Here is a 27,861-nt window from a genome sequence, read left to right on the forward strand (position 1 = left end):
GATAGACATTTGTAAACGTCAGGAATTAGGCTTATCAGGGAAGGATAAGTGGAAACTAGTTGAAGAATCTTAGTAGTGCAGGAAACTAAGGCACTTCAATTAGTTAAGAGAAATGTTCAATAGTGTATATAAGTTTCCATAAATAACACATTATGGATTGGGTTATTTCCGACGAGCTATCGTTGACTGTAGGGCATGTAGTGGGGTGGGTAAGTGCTGGGGCTATGATAATTGGGGGAGTTATCCCTTATATACCCCAATATCGGCAAATCAAGAAGACCCGAGACGCTGAGGGGTTTTCTCTATTAGTATGTTTAGCTCTTCTAATAGCAAATACCTTAAGGATTTTGTTTTGGTAAGTTTGGAGCTTTCATTTCAGTATAATAGTAAAGAGGCTTTTAAAGTACAGGCACTTTTATTTGAAAATTCACAATAAATATATACATTGCAGTGACATGTACAGTTACACATAGATAACTAAATACTATTAGAATGAGACCAAACTGAGGCAAGAGTTCTCACAGAAATTTTGTTTGTGGATGATAATAGTTTTATTTGTAATGATCATTCTGTCAGTGAATTAATATTAAGATTTGGATTCTTAGGAACAAATTGCCTTTTAATGCAGATACAATATCAATTTTATAACATGAACAGCAGTAACAAAAACTAAATTATTAGGATTTCACATTGGCTCGGCTTTAAACTGGAACTTGTGTTCTAAATTTGCTGCAGCTTGTTTTGCTATTTTTCATCTTAAAAAACTTTCTGACTAAAATACTGTCATATTACTTTTCTCACTGTGTATTGCACATAAAATACAGGCTTCATTTTTGGGAAGCATCTAATCATAATAAGACTTATGGGCTTATATTTCAAGATCATATTACCAAGATATGCAATAAGGTTTTTCTGGTTGCTATGCTTTTAGAGTAATCTCTTATTGCTTAGACTTTAACATAGCTAAAAGTACTTATGATGCTCTTGTGGAGTCTTACTTGAGCGGTGGCATATGTTTTTGGAGCTTATGTGATCAATATAGTTTTGACTCACTCCTTTTACTGCTGAAAAGAACAATTTGCTTTCTTTCTAAAATATGATATTGTGAGTCATACCATCCATGTCTTACAAAAAAAAAAAAAATTAACACTTTCTTCCTTATATACAGTATTGTGCAAAAAGATAGAAACATTGAACTTTTCTGTTATATATCTTTTAGTATCTATTATAAGTAAGGTTTATATATTATTTACAAGAATAGTTAGAGCCTGTTTATATTTTCATATTATCATATTTTTTGTATCATAATAAAACACCAAATTGTTTTATGCAAATTTATTATTCAAAAATATAGCAACAAAAAATAGTTTTGATTCTAAAAAAAAATATAACGCAACTAAATTAAAATCAATTCAATATTTCATGTAGTACCCCTTCTCCTTTATAACATCTGCACATCTTCTTGGCATGGACTCAATTAATTTCAAAATATAGTCATTGTTCACTTCTTTCCAAGCCTTTTCCACTATTTCAAAGAGAATATTTGTATTAGAGCATGTTAGGTGCCTGATTTTGGTGTCAATGTAATGCCATAAATTCTCTATAGGGTTTAGGTCTGGCGATTGAGATGGCCCGACCATTACATTTTTTTTTTCATTGGATAGCCACCTCTTAACAAATTGAGAAGCATGTTTTGGATCGTTGTTATGCTGAAATATGGCTGTTACTGGCATGACTTCATCCATATATAGCACTAAATGTGTTTGCAGAATGTCTTTGTACATGAAATGATCCATTTTGCCCACTATTCTTACTATGGATCCCATGCCATGAGCCGAGAAACATCCCCATACAAGAATATTTCCCCCTCCATGTTTAGCTGTGGGGCAAATGTACTTTTTGTTTAATTTTTGTTCACTGGGGCGTCTGACGTACATCACTCCATCAGTCCTGAATAAATTATATTTAGATTCATCACTAAATACGACTTTCTTCCAATCAGCTACAGACCAGTGGACATGAGATTGGGCAAAGTGAAAACGAGCCTTGACATTCTTCTTCGAGAGTAACGGTTTTTTGGCGGGGCGACGAGCAGGTAAGTTGGCATCAAGTAATCTTCTCCTTACGGTACTGGAACTGAGCTTTGCTCCTTCACCCTCTTTTAATTTTGCCAAAATTTGGGAAGAAGACGAAAAAGGATTTTCTTTGGAAAATCGTAGCAGCTGCCTATCCATCCTCAAATTTATTTTTCTGGGTCTACCAGAAATGGGCGCCGGTGCAGCTGTTCCAGTAAGGCGAAATTTTTTGCAAACTCTGGATACAATTGACCTGTGAAGCTGTAAGCTTCTTGCAATGTCACTCTGCCTAACACCATTTTCATAATGGTCCACAATAATTTTTCTTACATCACCATCAGAGATGTTTTTGAGCAATCCATTTTAAGTTAATTCTGAGATTCAAAAATAACAACTTTACAGGGGGTAAATCGATATTGATAAAATGAACTGATAAAATAAATGTGAAACAAGAATGTTGCTATATTTATGCACATTGTCTAAATAAACAAACATGAAGTTCCTTACTCTGTATTGGCATTCTTATGATATCTGGGTATATTTATAAATAATACAGAGGTGTGTACTTAAAAGTAAAGAAATAATATGGAATAAATAAAGGAGCAAATAATATTTTTAAAAACATCACTTGTTGCTATATTTATGCACAATACTGTATGTTATAGACTGCAAGTTTTACAATTAAAAATAATAAAAATTAAGTTATAAGAGACAATTCTTCAGATTGCACATACTACACACTGAGCTAATAAAGTCATTTCTTTATATGGTTAAGAAAATCTTTAACTACCTTCCTCTTGAAATTAGAAAAAATAGACTGTCCTGTTAGATTTAAGAAAGCCTTAAGGAAAATATTGGTCTTGAAAGCCTGTTACACCATGAATGAATAATGTAACTAGCTGGAATTAATAGTCTACTTATCTTTTACATAATTAGTGTGTTTTATTTTTTATAAGTTTTAATGTTGATGAATTATCAATGTATATTATACACACTTCCCCTAGTGTTACTTGTATTTTATTATTATAATAAGATACAAGGATAAATTTAGCTCATAGCAAGGCTTTATCAGCAACTCTGTTGGTGATAATAAAGGTGGTATTTGAATTTGAGACTAGAGTGTTTCAAATGCAGAAGAAAGCGTTAAGAAAATATTGCTAGTGTAGGTATTGAGCATTCATGCAGAAATTTAAATGAAAAATATAATGTTCTCACTTGCCCTCTATGTATTAGAAATATTGATTTATGTTAAGAAAAATTTGAACAGTTTTGCCGCCTTGGAAAAGATTCATGAATAAACACAAAATTTAATACCAAATTGCAAGTGCCTGGTCACAATCTAGCACTGTTTGAAAAGAATCCTCACTATATGGGTGTAAGACTGTACAATAAATTGCCTAATCATATGAAAAAGATGATTTTTTCTATGTTTAAAAATAATATTAACTTTTAAAGTACAAACATTTTTAAATATCATATATTAATGCACAATAAAGACACACATTGATAGAGTTCTCACAGAAGTTGAATTAAAAAGTGTCCTTAATTTTGGGACATTTCATTGTAAACACTAAACTTGTTTTTTATTATTTGAGGAACATCTCTGATATTGTTACCCTTTTTGACATACCTACTCAGAATTTGCAGAATCTAGTTTTTCCTGTTAAAAAAAGTCATTGGATATTACTAATGATGTTCATGTGACTTGTAGGATAAATAATATAAATCTGCTCCTTCCTACTTCTACTCTTACCATGAACTCATTTACATATTTAAATTGAAAAAAGCATAAACATATTAAATAGTAATGAAATAAACTTTTAAAAGATCATTACGGAAACCTTAATACCCAGATTATAATAGTGAGGAGTATTTTATGATAACTTGTGACCTTATCCTGTGTTTTACATTTTTATTTTCTTTAATGTATTTTTATAACTATGGCATTTTATTTTTATCTGGTATTTTGTGTTAATATTTTTTTAAATTCTTCTAAAAAATTAAATAAATAATTTTTTTATTTAACAAAAATATACAACATAACACTTGCTTAAGAGTAGACACACAATTAATTTTTAAAGTTGTATGTGTGTCTCTAATCACCGATTATTAAGTATAAGGAGAAAATGCTTTTTATTTGCCACAACTTATATATAATTTCTTTCATTATTATAATTTTAAATATATCACTATATTATTTGTCTTGGTGTTTATATTTAAAGCATTTCAACCATACATAAGGCATTTTGACAGTGGCAACGGACAGTGACATTTTATATGTTGTTGTAAATTTAATTTTTTTGTTTTCTTTCTAGTTAATATAAAACAAAATCAAAATATTAAAGTAAAGAGAATCTTCTGTGTTTTTTATGTTACAATATTATGCAAGAAACTGCTTAAAAAATGACTAATATTGCATCTAAAGTAGGTGGAAGAATACTAATATTTATGCAATTGTTGCATCAACTAATATTGATGCAACCTTGATCAGGGACAACTGAATAAAAAAACATGTTGTTCTGCACATTGTAAGGATTTACAATTAAACTTTTTTTGGAATTAATTTATGAGATTTACAGTAACAATTATAAAAAGAGGACAAACATATTATGTTTTTATCAACGAACATAACAACAAACTTATTATATTTATTATATATATAATAGTAGTCAAGTTTTTACCATATTACTATAAATAAAAATCTCTTATTTACTATATATAAAAGAATTGTTTTGTCTAAATAATTATTTATTTAAATATATTTAAAAAAATCGATTTTGTGCATGATTAAGAAAATTCACGACTACTAGTTTTTTAAAGCCTAAATTAAATAAATACAGGTTAATGAAACCTAACCTAAAGTAATGTCAAAATTAACCTAATAAACTACATAATACATCTAATACAATATTCAAAATGTTTCGCCTTTAAACTTGAGGGGGCCAATATGCCTATTAAAGGGAGTATCTTGACCTTAGAAACTGACTCATTTTGTCTTAAATCTTTTATTAAATTTTAGATTTAAAATTTTAGGGTTTTAGACTAGACAATGTAGGAACTTGTCATTGAAAATTATATGTTTGCATTGATATTGTGGTAAAGTTTTAAGACATATTATTGTTCTTCTAGTACTGCATAGTTTAGATCTTCAATTGGTGTTCTCTTTTTGACAGCTATATATTTAATAAATTTTATTTGTACAAAATGAATATTAGAATATGGAGGGCTGACACTACTACATTTTTTAAGCTAAGATCTTATTGCAGAGGCATATACAGAATTTTACTTCTTTTGACAAACCGCAGTAATTTAATAACTCTATTGCTACAATTAGTGATATGTTTATTAGCAAATGTTAATTAGCTACTTTTTATTTTTCTATGACTATAGTCTTTTTTTTGTTTAATTTTAAATTACTTTTATTTTACTTTTCACAAAATAGGTTTGGCAAGCACTTCGAGATTCCACTGTTAATACAAAGTCTAATAATGAACGCCACCATGTTTGCCATGATCCATTTGTGTGTCAGAACAAGAAATAAGAATCAGTTACATCAGGCTAGACAAAGAATTTTTACAGGTATGTTAATCCATTTTCCATCCTAACCATCTGATTATGTAAATAAAGTAAATTGTCTCTGCTTGTATCTAGAGTTTTCAGGTATATATTTTAGTTAGGGTTACTATTTATAATCATTGTAGATAACTTTTGTTATAGAGCTAAATAATTTGCAGTAATTGTAGAGCTGTTATACATGTTTTGCTTCACAAACATTGCTTTTAAATATATTTTTAATTAATTGTGTTTTAATCGGTTGATGTATAATCTAAAGATTATATAATTTTTGTTTTGAGAAAGAGTAAGGGAGAAATCACTGTTAAAAATTTTTGGAATAAAACGTCATTTAATTAAAAAATTTTGCAAAAATATCCTTTTTACAGAAATATAATTGTGTGAGATCTCTTTATTTAGGGATAAAGCATTGATTTGTAGATAGTCAAAATCCGGGTGTAGCTCAATAGTTTTAAAATTGATTGGAAAATCTATGCTTTTATTAAATATTTTTTATTAAGTTTGTATATCTAAATCTAAAGGGGAACCAAGTACATTGGTTGAATAAAAAGTATAAAAGATGCTTGACCACTTTCAATTCTCCCTGAATTTCCAAATAACACAGTAGGTTGTTCTTTCTTCTATAAATGTAAACAACAGAGATATCATCATAAAGTCTTGCAATCAAACAAAATGTCTTGGTGGTAATTTTAGATAGAAATCTTAAGCAGAAAAATTAAGTAAAACTTGTGTACATATTTTCAGAGAGATATTATACTATAGCAATTTAACCCATATCATTTTTAAAAGTTTAGTAGAATCTATATATGATTTGGTGTAGTAGTGGGAATTTTAAATGCTTTTTTAGTTATGTCAAAATGATATATTATTTATTTTATGTAGTTCTAAATTAGTTTATGGAATGCACATTCATTGTCTAGATGTAATATGGGAGAATACATTTATTGTTTAATATGTATAAAATCAGGCTTATTAGCTCTCTTTCCTTAATTTTGAAAACATTTGACAGAGTCATCTGTTTTTGTTTACTAGGTCTCCTCTATAACATTAAATTAATTAGTGAAAGACAGTGGTTTTGGTGCCAAACTGTCTAATTATTATAGTATCATATATTGGTATATTTTACTATTATTATCTTTAAAGTAGTTATTTTTTTTGTTGCTATCTTTATGCTTTATTGAGGTCAGTTTAATAAATAAATTAATTATGACACATAAATGAGTGGGACAATGTATTTGTCAGAAGAATATTATATAGAATATTACGTATAGGGCCCAGGCGAAGTATATAATTAATATTAGAAGTACCTCTAAAGTAAAATGACCCCCAAAGAAGGAAAAGTTGATGGCTGCTAAATCACAAAACGTCAGATATCGAACCTAAAAATTATGTAATGAATTCACCATAAAACAATGAATTAAATATAAGATAAAAATTCAGTCAGTATTGCGGACAAACATCTCTTACATGATTCATAAAAATATTAATAATTTAGAATAAATTATCTTACAATTTAAAATTAGTTTTTTATTTTAATAAAAATTTTTTATTTACTTCTGTTTAAATTTTCATGAAACCTGTTTTAATTTTTTTATATTATATATTTTATGGTTTTATTAATTTATGTATTTTTTTTAATTAAAAAAAAATAAAGAGGGCATTAAATTTTTTTTGGTTAAGAAGTCATTGCATTTTTTGATCAAAATAAATTAAAATATTATTTTTGTTTATATTTCTTTCTTAATTTTTTGTGTTACTTTTACTTTTAATAACTTTTTTAAGAAATATACAGGGTCCGGCAAAATGATCTCCCACATTTTGCGCCGCCACTGAGCCCGAATCACTAAAGAGGGAGCCAGCTTAGCGTAGTCGGTTGGCTGCGCGCGCCTTGCCATTTGTGTTGTCGCCATGAACTGGACGGGCGAGCATCGTGCCTTCGTTATCGAGAAATTTTTAAAAGTAAGGAATCTATGATTACGACACAAAGAAATTTCCGTACTCACTTCGCGCTTGGTAGACATGATCCAGTTCCAGATCGCAAAACAATACTGTTGTGGGTTTCAAGTTTTTGAGCTACAGGTTCAGCCTTAAAAAGAAAATTAACTGGTAGACCCAGAAGTGTTCGGACACCTGAAAACATTGCAGCTCTAAGAGAAGAAGTTGAACGATCTCCTAGACCTTCAGCTGTTAAACATGCCTCTGCTTTGCGTTTGTCAGATCGTTCTGTGAGAAGAATTTTGCACACTGATCTGAAGTTCCACCCATACAAAATGATGATCGTGGAATCTAGGAAAATCGCCGAGAATGTTCCAATGATATTCTTCAAAACGTCCCACAAAATGCGCTTTTAATAACGAGTGACGAGACTCATTTCCATTTGTCCGGCTCTGTGAACAAGCAGAAATTTTGAAGAAGGAGGGGTAACGGTTACCGTAACTGCTGATCGATATGTCGACATGCTACGTAATTTTTTGGAACCAAAACTTAGGGAACTTGAACATCCGGATGTGTGGTTTCAAGAGGATGGGGCTACAGCTCATACGGCAAGAAGGACAATGGACCTGTTAAGGGAAATATTTCCAGGACGCGTAATCTTGTTACGTGGAGACGTTGGGTGGCCTGCGCGTTTACCCGATCTTGCCCCATGCCCATGCGACTTTTTCCTTTGGGGCTACCTGAAAGAGAAGGTTTTTCAACATGATCCCCGAACCATTGACGAATTGAAAGCAGCAATACGCCAAGAAATTACAGGAATATCGCCTCAAATTACTGCTCGAGTAATGGAAACTTTCAGAAATCAGCTTCGAATGTGTGTCGAAAAAAAGCAAATGGTTGCCACTTGGACTCTGTAATTGTCAAAACTTAATAAAAACAAAATGGCATACCATATATTTTTAGTTAATAAAAATAAAATATAAATAGCATTTACATTAAAAATTGGTTTTATTAAAAATCAAAATGTGGGAGATCATTTTGCGGGACCCTGTATTTTATTTACATATTTGAATTAATTTTTTTTTTCAATGAACATCGCAATCGTTGAATGTCCTTTTTTTGTGTGGTGTCTGATTTTGAAAACCAAAAGTTCCTTCTTGGACCTCTCAAAGGCTTTTGACTTCTTGTAACCTGACATAAAAAAAAATCGGATCTTAGGGAGTTGAGCCTCACTACTGATGGTTGAAGGGATTGCATGTGGGAATGGTAATCCAGAAGAATAGCCATAGATACTACTTTCAGACCCCTAAGTATAGGGCAGCATAATAGGAACATTTTTCTTTTAATGCCCTACATAATTGACCTAAGTGGTGATGCAGTAGACAGGAAGGTTTTATTCGTTAACTTTACTGATGATACTAACATTTTGATTGGAGAAGCGACTGCGAACCTGCATTGATGTCTGCATAAAGATGATTTAGACAAAATAGTCTCATACCTAATACAAGCAACTGTAATTTTGTTTTATTTAGAACAAAATATTCTCTTCTGCCTTGTTCAGAGAGGTACCAGATGGTACCTTTGTTTTTCATCAATCAATCAACTACAACTTACTGCCTTTTTCAACAGAGGTTTTGGGATCAAGTTTCTAGGCTCTTATGTGGATTGTAATGTTTATATTCAACAAAAAAACTAACTTAAAACCACTACTGATTACTTATACTATGCCAAATTTAACTATTTCATGAAATTTGGCATTCTCTTTTAGGATAATAGTATAATGTGAGGTTTGCATATACATGTTGTATATGGTTGTATGTGAGTGTGTGACATTCTTCTAAATCTTACATAAGTATCTTTTCCAAAATGAGCATAATACAATACACCCCTTCATAAACTAACTTTCTTTAAGCATAGCCCTCCCTACTCATATAATTAAATGTTATATTATCAATAGGACAAGTTGAGACTATTGTAGCTTCTAAATTCTGTTCAAAAGTTCCTTATCAAGGTAGAACCTTATACTGTTGCCGAGTTATAATCTTGTATTTAGTTTTAGTAAAATAAAATTCAATTAAAAGAAATTTATTGAACAAATATGTTTTAATAATATTAACTTTTACTCATTATTTCATAAATACCTAAAAAAATCCAAAGATGTTTAAAAAATACCCCGAACTTTTACAAGAAAATGCATCAGTGGTTTCTCCTAGAATTAAGCACTTAACAATATAATCAACCACAATTTAGTTAATTTGTTTAAAATAATTTGTGGATCTAGAAATGTCTTATGTAATAGACACATAAAAAATCATTAGAGTTATTTACACAATTATGTTTGAAAATTTTTCAATGCTTTTAATTTTTGTTTCCTCCGACAGCTAATAGCCAGGAAATCAAGCGACTTAAACTTCTCTCTGCAAAACCCCGTCCTCCGCAGCACATAATTGGTAATAGGCTTGCACGCTCTCGCTTCCAGCTTAAATTTGTTCACATTTTCACCGCAAATCAGCTTAACTTCTAAGCTAACCGGTTTTACATAAAAAGGGTTGCTTCAGATTCATTATCGCATCACCGATTTATTTTGCGTTTCCTGCATTTTATCGGGTTTTTTTTATCAAGAGCATGTTTGTATTATACAGTGAACAGCAAAAATATGGAACAAATTCAATAAAAAATAAACGAAGGCATGTTCGAAAAAACGCTCTCACACGTCGATGCGCATTTTTTTCAACACAATTTTTATATACAGGGTGTCTCATGTAGCCGTGGTCAATACCAACTTTCTTATTTTAAATGTGATTACATTTTTAGATTCTACATAAAATTATAAACATTTTGATGTATACCATGCCATACTTTTATTAAATTGTTTGTAAGATACGTGGTTTTGAAAATTGCAGTTTTTATGAATTTAAAAGCCTCGAAAACTTAAATAGAAAAAATATACATATACACGCCCTTATTTATTTTTTATTGAATTTGTTTCATATTTTTGCCGTTCACTGTCTATAGGGCATCAGTATACAATGTTTCAGTCTCATATTTCGCTTTTAACATTAAATAAAAATGTCGCTTCTTGAACTCTGACTTTAATAAACGCGTGACCTTTAGATAGCAGTTACGTTTTAGATAGTGTATGTTAAAAGGCACTTTTACTTATGATTATTTGGTTATATATAGCACAAAAGGGATTAAATATATCTTATAGAGTCACATTAACTTCTTTACTTATAACTGAATTTTTTCCCCCAAAAAGCATGTTTCCTTTTTTCTTTAAATTAATGCAAACTAGCCGCTTATTGTGGAGGTTCGGGATGATTTAACGATAAATATGAGCAAATCGATAAAACTTATTCTGTTTTTAGATTTCGACGCGAAGAACTTCTGGTGCTGGTCGGACTTCCAGTCTTACTTGGATTGCATGCTGGTGTTCACCATTATTTCCTCCTTATTAATGTACCTATTTATAGAGTATATTTATTTTGTTGAAGTAATTGGATTCTTGGCTGTATTCACCGAGGCCATGTTGGGCATGCCTCAACTTATCAAGAACTATAGGAATAAGTCCACCGAAGGCATGAGGTATCTACTAATGAAATGATTTTTTTTATTTAAATAGAAATATCCTAGTATAAATGAACTTCACCTTAAAAATTACTTTATTTAAATCTTGAATTAGCATCATTCATCAAGTGAGAAAACTGGCCATAAAAGCTACATTTATTATTATGTATCATTAATTTTAGTGTAAATTCAGCAAACCAGTTAATCAATTCCAAACCCTTAATGTGGTTTATGACATTTAAGAATATTATAAATAGCCATTCCAAGCATGCTGCCTTGTAGTACTCTAAAATATCCAAAAATTTACCTTGACCCTCCCGTTGCATACTGACATCGGTTTTAAGATACTCTAAGTCATTTTATAACGAACATAAAATCCCAGTTTTTTTCAAATCAAAATTTACTATCATAAAATACCAAGTATTTGTGGACAAGGCTTTCTACTAGACCAAATATTCAGCACTTAAAGAGTACCTAAGTCTAAAACGTAATAAGTAGCAAATAGAAATAAAAAACAAAAAGGCGAGTATATTAAAAGTAGCAAATTATAATTTTCAGTAAAAAAGGCAAACATCATAAATACATAACAAAATTATTGTAACAATTTAAAGTTATCACCAGAAAAAAAATTAAAAATTGACAAGAAAAAAATAAATAAACCAAGATCAAAAGCTTGCACACATGATTTATTCCCAGTGATAATCAAAATATATAAATATATAAGACTATAAAATGCTTCACTTTTAAGGAGTGATGCAGCAGGATCTTTTGAAGCAAATCAAAGCTTTTGCAGACTGTACATTAATTGGAAAATAGTTAAAAATCTTAATTTTTAATTAAATAAGAGAGTTCCTAGTCAATTCATTCTTTGGAATGGGCACTGGAATGAGGTCTGGTATTATAAGGCTTTTTAGATTGGTCCCTCTGGTAAGATGCAATTTATTTATTTTTTATAAATTAAGCAGATTGTTTCCAATATAAACAAATAGAATAATGTACAGGCCTACAGGTTTCTCTAGGTGACTTAAGACAAACATACCTAATTGCTCTTTTCTGTAAAACAAAAACAGAATTGAAAAAATATTGGCTGCACCAGCTTTTGGGGCTGCAATTCCATAGTGCAAGTGGCTTTCATTAAGAGAATGATACGCTGATTTAGTAGCTTTAGATTTAAGTTCATCTGCAACAATCCCAACAGCATAACACCCACTATCCAGTTTCTATGTCAAGGCTAAAATTTCATCACTGATGAAAATTTCAAGAAATTTATTACAGTTAATTACTTCCAGTTCTTTATCCTGTATATTTATCTGATCAGTGCAAACTTAAATGCCAATAACATAGTTTTATTAATGTTTAGAGAAACAGGAGGTTTGAATCACACTATTGCTGAACCCTAATTAAACCCCAGCTACAATTTTCATTAATAACTCATGATCTTTATGAGCCCCAATTAGAATGGTGGTGTCATCTGCAAGAATTGTAAAACAACGTCTTATAATATCAAGAGATGCAAAGTTATTGATGTAGAGAAGAAATAAAATAGGACCAAGTACGGAACCCTGAAGAGCTCCATGATCTGTTGGCTTACAACAGATAAGTCATCCATTAACTTGAGCAACACCTCTGACATCATAGCAAAAGAGCTTACCGAGTAATACTCAATAGACATGGTAAAAGTGATATGGGTCTCTAACTATCAAGGTCATTTAGTTCACCACCTTAATAACAATACAGATTTTGATGAGTCATTAACAGAAACACATTAAGTCAAACCTAGGGAATCAAGTTGGGAGTTTAGATTATCTGTTAGTTCCTCCGCTATTGAGCAGTTAAACTGATTAAACACATTTCCATCAATTAGATATTATTAAGTTTCCATTCAGTTACCTTCTGAGTTCATTAATAATACTCCAATTTTCGTTGGTTTTATTGTGTGCTATCTGCAATCTAAGCCCATAGTAACCTTTCTTGGTCCTTCCTATAATTTGCCTATAATTTTTTTTATGCAGATTATAGTAATTGTGGAAGCATGGATTAGTTGTACATGTTCTCAAGGTTTGTAGACATCTTAGATTTATTGACGATATTTTTAGATCCACGGTTTTTTGTTTTACCTTTAATTTTCTGAAGTGGGAAACTATTAATTAAATTAATTAATTAAAAATGTTTGAGACAAGATCAATGGGAAGATCGAGAGGAATAAGATAAGTGTGTAATACCGGAAAAATTAAAAATTTACTTAATATCAAATCTGCAAACTTTAGTTTTTCTAGGTGGCTTTACTTTAAGAAGATTGATCGTGGCTAATAATAAACCTTGACTGCCTCGTGATCAGATAACGCTGAGGGAATTACAAGTTTATCACAAACCTGTTCTGGATTAAAATTTGTACAAAAATAATTTAAGAGAGGCCAGGAGATTTTTTAAACAACTCCCTTTATGGGAAACTATTAAATAATAAACCTTAAAATCTCAACAAACAATTAATCTACTAGTAATTGAAAACAAAGACAAACGCATTTCAAAATATTCAAGGAACTTCCTAAAATTATTGTTGGGTGGACGATAAATACGTATAATATAAGTAACTAGAACATTTCTAAAAATTACAGCAAACTCTAATCTGCACTCAATAATATAACGGTTATATAATATAATATAACCGTCATATAATATAACGGTTAATGAAGTATGGCTTCTCAGCTCTAAGCCAGTGTTCGGTTAAAAGTAAAATCTGGAGGACCAGCAATATTAACGAAAAGGTTAAGTTCATTAGATGAGTTTCTTAAACATTAAATATTAAGAAGCGACGGGGACGCAGAAATATCGTTTTTAAGGTTGTCCGAGGTTGTATCTCTAAAAAATGATTATTCCTATAATTGAAAGCGTTTTTAGGCTTGTAACCACTGATATTATTTTTTGATTAACAGATATTATGTTACCTGTGCGCGTATAATGGTAGTTTAAAGAATTTGGAAGATTGAAAAGAGTGCAGACAATCAAATTGATACCAAAACAATTCTTACTTAAGAGAGTTATGTCAGACTTTCTAATAGAACTGTCATTTAAACCAGTTAAAATAGTTACATAATCATTAACAGATAAATCAGAAATATAACAGTCATATTATTATATTAAATTTTCCAGGTTAATCTTAAGGTAAACAAGTTCTGATAAAAAAAATGTTTCCGCATCAAGGACTTTGATGGACCAAAGCATTTCTTTATTTATCGTTGTTAAGGCTACTATATCATTTTTCAGTAAATCTGTGTGAAGGTTATGTGTTAGAATTTTTTTCTTAATTGTGTTTAGGTTAGATCGATTATTAAGTCTTTATTTAAGGAATTCATTTCATTTAGTTTATATCCCTATCTATTATTTCAAATTTAGATTTTAGGACTTTTTGCAAATTTAAATTTACAATAACGACATATTCATCCTTACCAATCATTAATTCCTAGAAAGAGCTTCTTTATTAAAATAACCGTAAAGTTAACTTTCAATTACTCGGTAATCTGTATTCAGATGTCATGGCTTTCTCCTGATTTTTCATCGGCGGCCCTAGATTTTAGATCACTAGGAAAACTAAAAAAATATCTGCAATACTTTTAAATTTTAAACATAGATGCTGTTTATCTTTCACTCTCAACAAATATTTTATTTCCATTAGTGTCAAACCATTATCTCATTTTCATAGTATTAAGATTTTTTTTATAGATGTACCACTGCATTTATCTTATTTTGAACTGTTACTGCACTCAGCATGATTAACCGGACAACGAATATTTGGTTCATATTCACTCCTTATTAACTTTTAACATTATTCATTGATTTTAATAATTTTTTGCCAAATTTTAGGCTGTACTATTGTCATCATTTTTTCATATCGAAGCTATCAAAATTTCTAATGGATTTGTTATTATATAGGGGTTAATAAAAAGTCGAATTTGACTCTAAAATTTTAAACGAATAATGATTATTTTTGCTGCATTTTCAAGCCCCATCTTTTCTTAACAACTAGTTTTTTGATTCATTCAGATATCTGTATTCTTAACGAAAAAGCCACGACTTAAAGGAAACAATGCAATAATGCTTTATCAGCAACAAATTTTTCTAATAAAATATGGATAACGGCGGTATTAAGATTTATAATTTTTTTCTAAAATCGGGTATTTTCCCTACGAGCTTGAATAACAACTCTCTTTCTTTCGGACATAGATTCAATTAAAGAAGCAATCGTATCTTGGGGTATTTGTTGCCACTTGTTTGTCAGTGCCTTCTTTCCAGTATATTCCACAAGCGCTCAATAGGGTTGACGTCTGGACCTCTTGGGAGCCAGTCCAATACATGAACATCAACTTCGTTTAAATATTGCTTTGGTATTTATGCTCTGTGCAGCATGATAAAAGGTTGTCCTATAAATGGCTTATAAAGCATCACATGTTCTTCTACGCACTACCTAAGGTATGTATTTTGGAGTGTAACAAGGTCTGTAAAGGCTTCCAATGAAATACCACCCCACACCATCATTAACCCCTGTATAACAGTAAATCAGTTCGAAATTTTTGTAGCTTCGATATGAAAAAATTATGACAATTCAACGGCTTAAAACTCGTAAAAAATTATCAAAATCGATGCAATACTGAAAAAGTTATTAAGGATTGAATTTGAACCAAATTTTCGTTGTCCGGTTAATTTTGCGGGCCAATGTATATAATTTATAGCCTCTAAAGCAATTTCTCTAACCTCACATTCATACCAAGGAAGATTATTATTTCAAATTCTAAATTCCATTCTAGGAAAATTTATCTATAGTCATATATTATTTAGATTTTTATTATTGAAACTATCAGAATTTAAATCACTGTTAAGTCTAAAAAAAACGGGTCTTTTAACCATCTAGTTAAAATTGTTTTACATATATTGACGGGGCGATTGATGACCAATGGTATGTTAGATTTATATCGGAAAGGAGTTATATATTTGCAAAAATTTGGTTACTGTGTTAAAAGACAGATAAATTGAAAGAAGTTTTATTGCTCCAAACATTTAGTAATAAAGTGTTCCACTTGAAAAATGCACTATTTCTATGTTTAAGAAGGGATATGTCATTAGTTTTCAACCAACCTGCTTAAAGATAGCAAATACGCAGGAATTCTAAGAGCGGTTTTATTTTGACCCTTAATTGCTTAGCAATAAATACTTTTACCACAATTTTACGAAAATAATTAATTTTTTTCTCATAAACGACCGTAAATATTGCAAAAATATTCGGAATTGAATAGAGAAATCAAGATTGTTGCTCTTTTTTGCTATAAATGACAACGTCACAAGATCTGTTACCATAGTTATTAAATTCAGAATAATTCTGTCTCGTTTTCCATATACGTCTAACGTACCAGTCTCGAGGAAAACCTTTATCCACATGCCAATTAAAACTATATTCCTCATCTTTACGAATCCATTTAAACCCTCCTAATAATTTAAATTTTGTAGTTTAACGATGGTGATACTGTGGACATGCGGAGACATTTTTAAAACGTTGTACTTCCTCTTGCGTGACGCGCCGATGCAGTTTTGGATATGCGGTTCGATGCAGGTGGCGATCGACACCCTGATCCTGCTCCAGGTGTACATTTACAAGGGCAACACCGATTCTGCGCGGTTTGCACCGCACAGGATCGACTGAGTAGTCGTCAAGTGGATGCACGACGAATCCAAGCATCAGCATAGAGAACAATCGAAAACCGAAGTAAGTTATATTCATTTATTTATTTTCCCTATAGAAAAATCCAATTACAGAGCAAAAAAATAACTAAACTTAATAAAAATAATACTATTAACCAAAATATATACTTAATATTATACTTAAATTACATTAGTGAAGAAAAAAAGTTTTCAGAGATTGCAGCCATTTCTCTAAAAGAGCAGAAATGTATATCACATAAAGAAGAAATGCAGTTAAAGTCCATCGTCATTCAATAAATAGGAGATTTTTTTAGCAATATTAGTTCGAATTTTCTGACAATAAAAAGTTTCCTGTAATTGTGGTTTACTATGAAGTGTTCGCAAATTTATTTAACTATTTTATATGAAAATTCTTCTAAATTTTAGTGATTAAATACTAAATTGTGATACGCACCCCTTCCGGATAGACACCACATTTAAAGATACAAAAATTTTAGAAATCTCCTTTGACACCAGAATTGGTTGAGACACCAGCCACCAGCAAACAATTTGTTATAAGGCTTTGTCAAATCTGACGTACAGCCGAATACAAGAAATGTTTTTTTTTTCGTTTTATCAATCTCACAACCATACATTCAAAGTAAGACACGTTAACATTACTTTTTTATCTAAACTTTTATTTAATATAACGATAAAGTTATATTAAATATTTATATTTATTTTTTCGTCGATTGAATAATTCATACTTGTTTTCAAATATCGACTGTCACTGATTTATTGATACTTTTCCTCACGTCAGTGACAATATTCATTTTACTGGTTCCCGTTTGGTTTTACCTGAACCGAAAATTTGGTAATTTTGCAATTACATTTAATTGAATAATTCAAGATTCGCTTATTAAATTTTTTTGAAACTTTGCACGAGGGTTTGCCAGATTGGTCTCTTCAAAAAGTTATCTTACATTTTTTCTATAAAATGTACAGGGAAGCCAATAATTGACCCCCTTAAAATTTACATGGGTTTTCCTATGTTCCGCTCGGCGGAAAAATGTTCAATGTGTAAATTTGAGGTCGGTGTCACCCTCGTCATCTTCTCTACATGGGACATCATATCATAGGAACGAACCAGTTGCCATAGAGAAAAAAAAGCATCATTCTCGACTGCACAGTTAACATTAAAATCACGACAAGCAATTAAAAACTTATTAGTTGAATAAACAGAATCTAAAATTTCATTTAATTTAAGCATAAATGCTTCAATATCACCTTTTGGTGACCTATACATACATATTAATATGATTCATGTAGAATGTAGTGACACACAATGACTGTAATCCTGTGATACATCTAATTGATCCACTTTTTTGGTAAATATGGCTGTCCCTTCCCCTAGGCTGACCTCTCTAGTTAAAAATTTTTGCAACAAATAATTATTTACGTTCAGACTTTTAATGTTTTCATTTTGTAACCAGTGCTCTGTTACACAAAAAATATTTGAAGATAATTCAAACAGCAGAACTTTCAATTCTAATCTTTTATTATTTATAGTTTGTGTATAAAGGTGAAATAATACAGTGTTGTCAATTTTACATTCAGAATTCATCGTGAGGGATAGATATGTTTATCTCAGCGGTCACATCCGAATCAGTTAATGATTCAGAGCCAATTAGTTTGCCGGTTCGACGGGCACTCACTTAGACCTGTTGATTCTCGTCTGAAACTGTCACATATTTTAATGACGGTCATAAATTTTAGTTGAAGAATAATACACTGGCCAGCAAAATTAACGCACCACTACATTATTCCGAATTAAATTTTAGAAATGTCCATAAAAATGGAAATATTTATTTTTATTTTAAACTGCCATATTACAGACATTCCAAATTTATAAAGGTGTTTATTTTACTCGAAGTATATTTGTCTTATTTTTGTTTTGTTAGAATTCCAGATAAAATTTGAATTAATATACCTTTTTTTGCTTGTAAGTTTTATTGGTAAAATTTATCATTTGTACTAAAAATTTACATTTGTGAAGTATAGTGTTTATTATGGAACGTCAATCAAGAAATTGATGAAGCTTTCGAAGAATTAGAGAGAGATTTGGTGTATCGCATACATCCATTTCCCGTATGATTGAGCGTTATAGGGAGACAGGTCAGAACTTAAGAAGACCTGGTCAAGGCAGACATCGCATAACTACACAATTTCAAGACCGTTTCATAAGACTCTCTGCTTTAAGGCAAATGTTTGTGACATGAAGATTGCCGCAGACGCAGCTACAGGAAGTAGATGGACTAAGAATTTCAACTGATACTGTTCGTCGACGCCTAGCTGAATGTAATCTGAGACCAAGAATTCCAGCGCGAGGACCAACTTTGACCCCAGAGCATCGTAGAGCACGGTTAACTTTTGCTAGGAAACACATTGATTGGGCTAATAAAGACTGGGAAAGAGTTCTTTGGTCAGATGAAACCAGAATTTGTCTCTGCAACTCAGATAGACGTATAAGAGTTTATCAAAGACCAAATGAAAGATATGCCCAATGTAACTTCCAGAACACCAGATTATTTGGTGGAGGGTCAGTTATGTTTTGGGGAGAAATCTCTTTAACTGCTCGTACTGACTTGGTGGCTATTAATAATGGCAGTTTAACAGCTGCTAGACATAAGGGAGATCTTGCAAGAACATGTGATACCATTTGGCCCTTACATTGGTGAGAATTTTTTGTTTCAGCAGGATAATGCTAGACCGCATGTTGCTCAGATTGTTCAAAATTACTTTAATGATGTTGGAATTGAAACTATGGATGGGCCAGCAAATAGTCCTGATCTTAGTCCAATTGAGAATGTTTGGGACATGATCTACCGCTGTTTTCAAGAACTTCTTAACACTCCTAATACTTTATCTCACTCTCGATATTGTCCAAATATGGAATAACTTGGATGAAAACGAGATAAGGCCCATAATTTTAAGCATGAATATACGCTGCCGTGCTGTGCCGTTAATATTCTTTTTAATTTTCTTGTTTTTTTTTTCTATACTTTTTTTACGCTCTTTTGACATTTCTTTTATTGTTAATACTTATATTATGTTAAAATAAGAATATACTTAATTTAGACCCAAAAATATTTTATTAATATTATAAAATATATATTTTTTCAAAATATAGTAGTGGTGCGTTAAATTTGCGGCCCAGTGTATATGAGGAGGGTGTCATAAAAATAAATGACGTGACCGTCATTTTGATTTTGACCAGACACTGTCAGAAAAATGTGCTTAAATCCCAAAGTGTAATATAAACATTTTTAATATATTTGAAATTTAGTGAACATTCCTATTCAATTTATATTATCTTAATTTAATTTCCGTTACAGGTAACTGTAATAGACGAAACATCACTGGCACCAAATTGTAACGAAAACGTTGAAAATTTCCCTTTAACGAATGGTAAGTGTTGCGAAGGCGACGCATCAAAACCTACCGAAATTACTAGTGAAAGTAGCATCAAATCTACACAAACCGCGGACAATATTGTGGTGAGTGCGGACGTTCATAACGAACGAGATGAGAAAATAAATGATAGCAACAGTAGTAATAGTATTAGTAGTAGTATATGCAGTGACAATATTAATAACAAAGATAACGAAAATGTAGATTATTTGTACAGAAATGTCAATGGCGGCTGTTATACAGGTTTAAGCAACAATGGTGATAAACTAGTTCGAACATGTAAAGTTACTTATAAGAAGAGCGCTAAGGTTAGCATGCTTATACATAGGCATACGTTATGACATATATTTTCCGTTATGCTTCCGATCGAGTTTAATGCTTCCTTTTTTCTAATATTGCGGTTTCGAATTTTGACTGAGCGCTGCTTAATTGTTGTTTTAGTCGGGTAAGTGCGTTTTAAGGGCAGAATTATGCAAAACTTTGAAGTTTCTTATCTGTTTACTTTATTCAAGCAATTAGACCATCTGAGATAGTTTCCCTTAGTTATTTTTCAATTTGAGGGTAATTGTTGATTTATTTACAGTAATTTACTATTGTTCATATTATAAGGATTATCGTTTTATTCTTGAGAATTGTACTGTTACCTTGTTTTTTTTTTAGTTTTATTATGGAAAAGTTTTTTTTTGTAAAACATATCCCCCAAGTTATTTATTTAGAGCTTTTATGGTTAAATAAACATTAACATTTAATAACAGAATTGAATGTCAGAAGTAAAAATATGCTTTGTTGTTAAAAGATATCTGAACAAATCACCAAAACATAATAACACCTCATAATATTACAGATGAGACAATATAATTAAAGAATTATAAATGGAATTACAAATTAACAGTACATTGGTAAAAAAGGTTTTAAATCTTGAGGTAGTCGCAATAAGTAATAATATTCGTTTACTGCAAAAATACAACAGCGCTTTAAATAAACCTATAAAGACCTCCCTTAATATTCTATAGATTAAACTTTTAATATATTTTTAATGATCGTTAACTATATTACTTAAATGAACTTTATTTATGTTTTGACTTTGCAATGTTGGTATTAGATATGATGTGATTCCTAATTAGGCGAAACGTCATCTTAAATAAAGAATGGAAAAGTAATTTTTTTCCGTTTTTTATTAATTTCAAATTATATCATGTATGTTGCAATTTTCTAAAAAAAATAATTCCATGCCTAAACAAATATTTAAATCATATTAAAGCAAGAATAATCTAAAAAAGCCAATGAAAATGCTGGAGGTTTTACTGTCATTACAATTTTTATTTTCTATAATAAATATGGTAGCAATTAATAAACCTATTACTACCCAAGCTAGTTGCTAGTAATCCAAACTCTTGTCTATAATCCGCAGGTAGGATTTAAACTACAGTGCTAAATGCAATAAGTAATAAAATTGGTGCATATTATTAGTCACCCTTCAAGATTATCTTAATTTTGTGTCTTATTTGCTTCTATCAAATTTTAAAAATTGGGTTCAATATAAACTACTAGCATAGATTGTAAAAGAATGATTTCAATTCCTGGGAGTGTAGAGACACTATGTGATAAATAACCAAATAAAAGGCTCAACACTTCTAAATGGGTCATATTTAAGTTAATACTATAATTACTTATTAAAATAGTTTTTAAATAAAAGGAAAACAACCGTAGATATATTTTTAGAGTATCTGTATAAAATAATTTTTTTTTTAATTTTTAATAAAAGGCAATTTATAACATCGATGTTTTAATTTATTAATGGAATTTTTAAAAACACATCAGATCTACAAATAAAATTACCAAGTCAGAATTTAAATTCATTATCTAACAAATTGAAATATTGGAAACATTTAAATATTCTTACTGGCATAATTGATAGTCTAGTTAAATGTAATTAATCGTAAACTGGAATAATCGAAATAAATAAATTCTCCTTATTTTAGAAAAATCAACAACTGATAATTAAATCAAAGCTGAATCGTTTACTAATATTAGAATAATTGTCTAATCCTATATAATTCCTATATAATCGGATAGTTACATCCAGTACCATACATTAAACTTTCTTTTTGACTTACTTTGATAATTAAACACAGTATTTAGTTTTTGCACGTATATTGGGATTTATTTCATCGCTCTTCATATTTGATTTTCAAGAATCTTGCATACCTTAGCCTTGGAATAAAGCAATTTAAAAATATTGGAAAAATGCACTTCAACCCTTTTTATTCTAACCCCTTCAATTCTATTCATTTAATGATTTACATGAATTATCAAGGGGGGTTTACTGCTGAATATAAGTGTCTTGAACCTTTCCATAGGACACAATGCTAAACTATAACAAGACAAATTTTATAAAGAATTTTTTTTTGTTTATCACGAGAATTAGTTTATAACGAGTTTTATGAGTTTTTTTTAAACAAGTTTTTGGTATATGTAATTTGCTTTTTATTTTTGAAATCTTATTCAACTCTTAGATTTACTGCCTGAAGTTACGTTTTATAGATCTTCACAGCAATTTTTTTTTAAATATATGATAAGGCTTACAGGTAGCATATTGCATCGTGATATTCATAACTAATAATTAGTGAAGAAATTCAGACACGATGTTGCAAGAATATTTTTATACTCAGTGACCTAAAGTTTGATTCCCTGTAAGAATTATTACTCATTTTTTCTTACAAAGTTCACTTAGGTTGGCTTAGAGAGAAAAGTGAAAATAAATATAATCTTAAAATTTATTAAATATTTTTACGTGTTTGATTATTGCTAAATATGTGGAACTCTACATATTCTTGAAAATTTTGCTTTTTTACACATTCTACTCGAAACTATTTAGAGCCAACTGATTCAATCCTGATAGTACCATGTTCCTATTTTTAAGGATAAAAACATTTTTTGAATAGTAATTTTTTTAGCTAAGAATCGTATATTTGACCAAAAGTTAATTCAAGCCATCAGTTTATTCTAAAACCTACGTCTCATATTTCAAGTCATTTTGCTGATTTCTTCCTTATTTAGTTTTGGCATCACTAAGAAAAAAATATATAAATAAATCAAGTTTACTGAGAATTCGTTTTTTGAGATATAAGCAATTATAATATATATTACGTTAGTATCAAAACATATTTCTTGTACCAATAAATTCCATTAAGCATATTAGAAATTTTGTTATAGGGTCAGTGAGATTCACACAATCTTTTAGCGCATTAAGCACCGACTTGTCAAAATCAATCAGAAGTAACCGTCCAAGTCAAGTCATATAAAAAAACAAGCCTGGTACCCGCGACTTCGTCCGCGGAAACACCCTTATCGGTGGAATTTTAAAAAATCCGTTCTTATCCGGTGCCTACATTATAAAAGGAACCCGTTGGCAAAATTTCACGTTTCCAGCTATTGCAGTTTGGGCTCTGCGATGATGAGTCAGTCAGTCAGGACAAACTCTTTTATATATATAGATGTCATTTGAATAGTTGAATTAATTTATTTCCTAAAACTAAAATTGATGTAATTTTAAGCATTAATATTCTTCTTTCATTTATTTTCCTACTGTAATCCTTTACACCACAATAAAATTATTTAAAAAAATACAAAAAAAACTTATCATCATCTAAACACACAGCTACAAAGTTTTGCATGGTCCGTCTAATCATTTTATTTAAAATGTACTGCGATACATTTAGTTAATTGTTGTTGGCGACTTTAGTTAATACGTAATACTTTAATTATTACAAACAATAGTAATGTTAAGAAAAACCTGTTAGTATTAGAGCATATTTCCCTGTGGCCCCTATATCTGCAACATCTTGGCTTATTTGCCTTACTTACAGTTTTTTTAAAGAAATTGAACAGTTGCTGGTATATCGATCGATAACTATCTATGAATGTAAAACGGCATCATCTGTGATTTAGGAAGACCATTATCTGAGTCCAATTAAAGGACCAATTGATATTTTCACAGAGAGAAGAAATTTTATTGTTAAAAGCAAGCGATTTTGTAAAATCGTGTATGTAGTGATATATTTTTTATTTAATAATAATGTAATAATGAAATTTTGAGAACCTCTACAACATCATTGATAGATTTTTAAAATCCCATTTAATTTAGCCAGATTTTAAAGACTCATTTTGTTAGGAAGTTCCTAGGTTACACTGTACATTTATTAAATATCCTTTGTGTTAAATAATTGGGGGGCATATAAGCGAATTGGTGAATACCATTTAATGTGTCATATTCATGTACGTTTTGCTATAGCATTTAAATGCTTCTTTTATCGTGGTTGCTAGTGCGATACGTTAAGCTCGTAATGGTGCCATATGCATGTATATTTTGTCATGGATATTTTTCGATATTTATGAATGTATACAGGGTATGTTATAGTTAAGTGAGTTGTCAAACTTGGTTTTTCTTTTAAGGGTGTTGCATCCTCTGAGAAACCATGTATACCAGTATTTTAAACTATATTTTTCGTAATTTAAAATCATTAAATGAATATTTACGAGTATGCCGTTTGAAGAACGAAGAATTTTAGATATATTTTCATGTACTTGTTTATAGAATACTGAAAAGATAAACTTTCTACTTTGCCTAAAATAATATCTGTTGAAGTCGTTTGTTTTGATAACGAATCTAAGAATTTTTAGTGAAATCTTCACTGGATACTGGATATCTATGCTCTCTGTATATCATATTACATGTTTTAAGTCAACAGTTTGTGAAATTTGACGTAATACACTAATAGACTAATGAAGCATACGACATTAAAAAATTAATTTATTGCAACTGGTATTCAATTTGTTGTGCATTTACTTCAATGCATTTTTGAAGTCGGTAAATAACTGCCAATTCACCTGCGGATCGATTTGTCTTATTTCTTGTCGAATTCTTAGCTTTAAATCATCAACGTTATTAATTTGGTTTTTTTACATAAACTTTGGACTTCAAATAGCCCCCATAAGAAAAAATCCAATGAGGTTATATCTGGTGAACGTGGTGGCCCCTCAATCGGTTCTCTTCGTCTGTTAGGAAGAGTTGCATTAAGAAATTGTCCAACGGTGATGGCAAAGTGAGAAAAGGCACCTCCTCACTTTCCCGTGTCTTGTTGAAACCGTATCTCATTACTAGGTATGTCTAGGTAAAACAACTAAAACAGGGATACGTCGAAACTATACAAAGTCTGAGTAGCGCTCTCTACTTAGTGTTTCTTTGAAAAAAAAAGGTTCAAAGTCCTATGCTCTACTTAAGAAAAACCAATGCATACCCACATGGATACACAAACTTTGAGTGAAATCGTCCATGGACGAGATAATTTTTTGATGCAAAGGAATCAATATATATTTAAGTTAAAAATTAAAAACCCCAGTGACAGAAATATCCTAAATCCACTTATTATCGCAGTTTTGTGTCAGAAATGTCGCGCATATACCGTACATTTATATCCTAAATAAATCAGCAATAATTTAAAAAAAACATTGCTGAAATGTCGCCGTCAAATGTAAAATATTAGGTAGTAAAGTTGTTCAAAACCGTATAAGCAAAACGTACATGCGTATGGCACCATTATAAGCAGTTACCATTCTATAAAGTATTATCATTAAAATGTTATGGCAAAACGTACATTTGTTCCCGTGGTATATGAATGTACGTTTTGCTTATATGCAACCGAGTGGACCGTTCGAACTATTATAAATAAAAAAAAACAGATAGGAACCTGACAATTGAAATTCCTATACTTATATTACCAACTTTATGGCTAAGTTGATAAAATATCATTTTAATTATGTAATTTGCCTTCATTATGTGGGTTTAAACCCAGTTGATTTTCCTTTCTTGAAGGTGTATGTGTTTTTAGTGAAGCCTGTTTAAGGTAAGTCAAGTCAACGTAATGTTTAAATTTATTTATCTCCTGTTGGGAAATACCGAAGCGGACGTTATCTGCTGTTATACATTACAATATATTTTTCCGTATGCATGTATTGGAAAGGTTAATGCATATCAGTTTGAACTCTTGATAAATTTGAATGGTTCACGTTAACTTTTTATCGGATTGTGCGATAATATGCTTAAAAAATCCCAACTGCAACTGTCAGCAATAATAGAAAACAGTATATCACTAGTAATAGCTAATCTTCGACGCACTGGTTAGCAAAAATTACTTATGTTTGATGTAGGTTTAATGATTTTTAGATAATTTTTAAACCCGAGGTATATAACCAAATATGCATAAAATATTAAAATTGGATGTATATTTAACCTACTTTATTTTATATATAGGTAATCGTTTGTTTGCCATAAAGATGGTGTATTGTTTAAAAATAAAAAAGCATGATTATTGTTATTTAAAAAAAAAATATCGTTTTATTATTTAGCAATTGATTTAGAAAATGATTCCTTGTGTTAAGGAATAGTTGGCCATCGCAAGTTACCATTTGTTGTATCTGTGATTATATTTGCATTTTGCGTTTACTAGTCATTCCAGTCAATTAGCCATAAAATAATATAATTTGTAAATCAGACTAATAAAAATATTTAATTTCAGGAAGTGGTGTATTATTCGGTTCCTTAAATATATTACTATTCCATTCATTATTTAGTTATAGAACACAAAATCTACGAAGATCTATTTTTAAACAGTATGTGTATATTTATTAAAAAAATGTGGAATTTTATAGACACATTTTCCAAAAATGTATATATGTACATATGTTAGTCAGTGACCCAAAATGCAAATCATTTTATACCAAAGCCTAGTAAATTGGGCCAACTTCAAATTTTTTAAATAGCAGAGGGACATTACAGAGCAGCACATTGTAAGTGGTTTACAATGCAACTTTTGACCTTCAAAATTCAAGTTTTAATTAGTAAAATCAAAATAACCAACATAATTTATACAACTTTCCAAACTTACATTGTTTCTTGTTTTATGGTTGAAGTATGGGCATTTTGTTCAATTTTTAGGAAATTAAATCTTTATATTTTATAAAAAATTAAGCAATTTTTGGCCTGTTATTTTTTTAAGTACTCTCATCTAGGTGTCATGTAAAATTTTTCAAAAGCGAGTAAACACATTTTTCTTAATTTATATTTGGTCAGGAAGTTCTTTCTAAAATTTATAAAAATAACTGCAAAGATTTTTTTTTCAACGTTTTGTTTGAATTAATTATTCTGATTTTTAAAATTTGTTTTTGATCAAAATGGATTGTTTTAAATACTCTGTATATTTTATATATTTCTGTATATATGATTTATTATATATTCTTAAAATATATTAGGACGGCAAAGACCTTACCCAAATTGCTTAAAAACATGCTTTTTAAATTTATATTATATTTTATTTTTTACTCAAAGGCATTTTGCTAATATTAAAAAAATTATTTTCAAAATATCATTTATTTGTTCACTCTGTTAATCTATGAGCACTTAGGGGAAATTTTAGAAAAAAAATTCAAAAGATTCTGTTATTGTTAACGCTTTGTATATTTTTTGAAAAACGATTAAGCAGGTATCCAGACAAATTGCTTTTAAAATATG

At 30.1% G+C, this 27,861-nt stretch overlaps 2 protein-coding genes across 4 annotated transcripts in view; both read left to right on the forward strand.

Annotated features, from left to right (window-relative positions):
• LOC126744030 (solute carrier family 66 member 2) lies at positions 1-26,868 on the forward strand. Of its 3 annotated transcripts, XM_050451342.1 has the most exons (6): positions 1-355; positions 5,518-5,654; positions 9,965-10,033; positions 10,952-11,168; positions 16,650-16,905; positions 20,216-26,868. In XM_050451342.1, exons 1-5 carry the CDS (start codon positions 153-155, stop codon positions 16,840-16,842), a joined length of 819 nt encoding a protein of 272 aa, XP_050307299.1. In that variant the 5' UTR covers positions 1-152; the 3' UTR covers positions 16,843-16,905; positions 20,216-26,868. The 3 variants fall into 3 exon arrangements, with proteins under 3 accessions (XP_050307299.1, XP_050307300.1, XP_050307301.1); XM_050451343.1 differs by lacking the exon at positions 9,965-10,033; XM_050451344.1 differs by lacking the exons at positions 9,965-10,033; positions 10,952-11,168; positions 16,650-16,905; positions 20,216-26,868 and adding an exon at positions 6,920-6,970.
• LOC126744172 (uncharacterized) overlaps positions 16,858-27,861 on the forward strand; it is a 32,499-nt gene continuing 21,495 nt past the window's right edge. Inside the window, exons 1-4 of the mRNA XM_050451529.1 lie at positions 16,858-16,905; positions 19,112-19,519; positions 19,575-19,688; positions 20,216-20,599. Of these exons, the coding sequence (XP_050307486.1) occupies positions 16,858-16,905; positions 19,112-19,519; positions 19,575-19,688; positions 20,216-20,599 (954 nt within the window). The remainder of the gene's footprint in view (positions 16,906-19,111; positions 19,520-19,574; positions 19,689-20,215; positions 20,600-27,861) is intronic.

The sequence above is a fragment of the Anthonomus grandis genome, chromosome 13 (genome assembly GCF_022605725.1).
Source record: "Anthonomus grandis grandis chromosome 13, icAntGran1.3, whole genome shotgun sequence".
NCBI lineage: Eukaryota > Metazoa > Arthropoda > Insecta > Coleoptera > Curculionidae > Anthonomus > Anthonomus grandis.

Coding starts and splice junctions, on each gene's coding strand:
- LOC126744030 (XM_050451342.1), top strand. CDS start 153: ATGGATTGGGTTATTTCCGACGAGCTATCGTTGACTGTAGGGCATGTA. Junction 10,034..10,951: donor TCCTCCGCAGCACATAATTG/GTAATAGGCTTG, acceptor TTCTGTTTTTAG/ATTTCGACGCGAAGAACTTC. Junction 11,169..16,649: donor AAGTCCACCGAAGGCATGAG/GTATCTACTAAT, acceptor TAAATTTTGTAG/TTTAACGATGGTGATACTGT.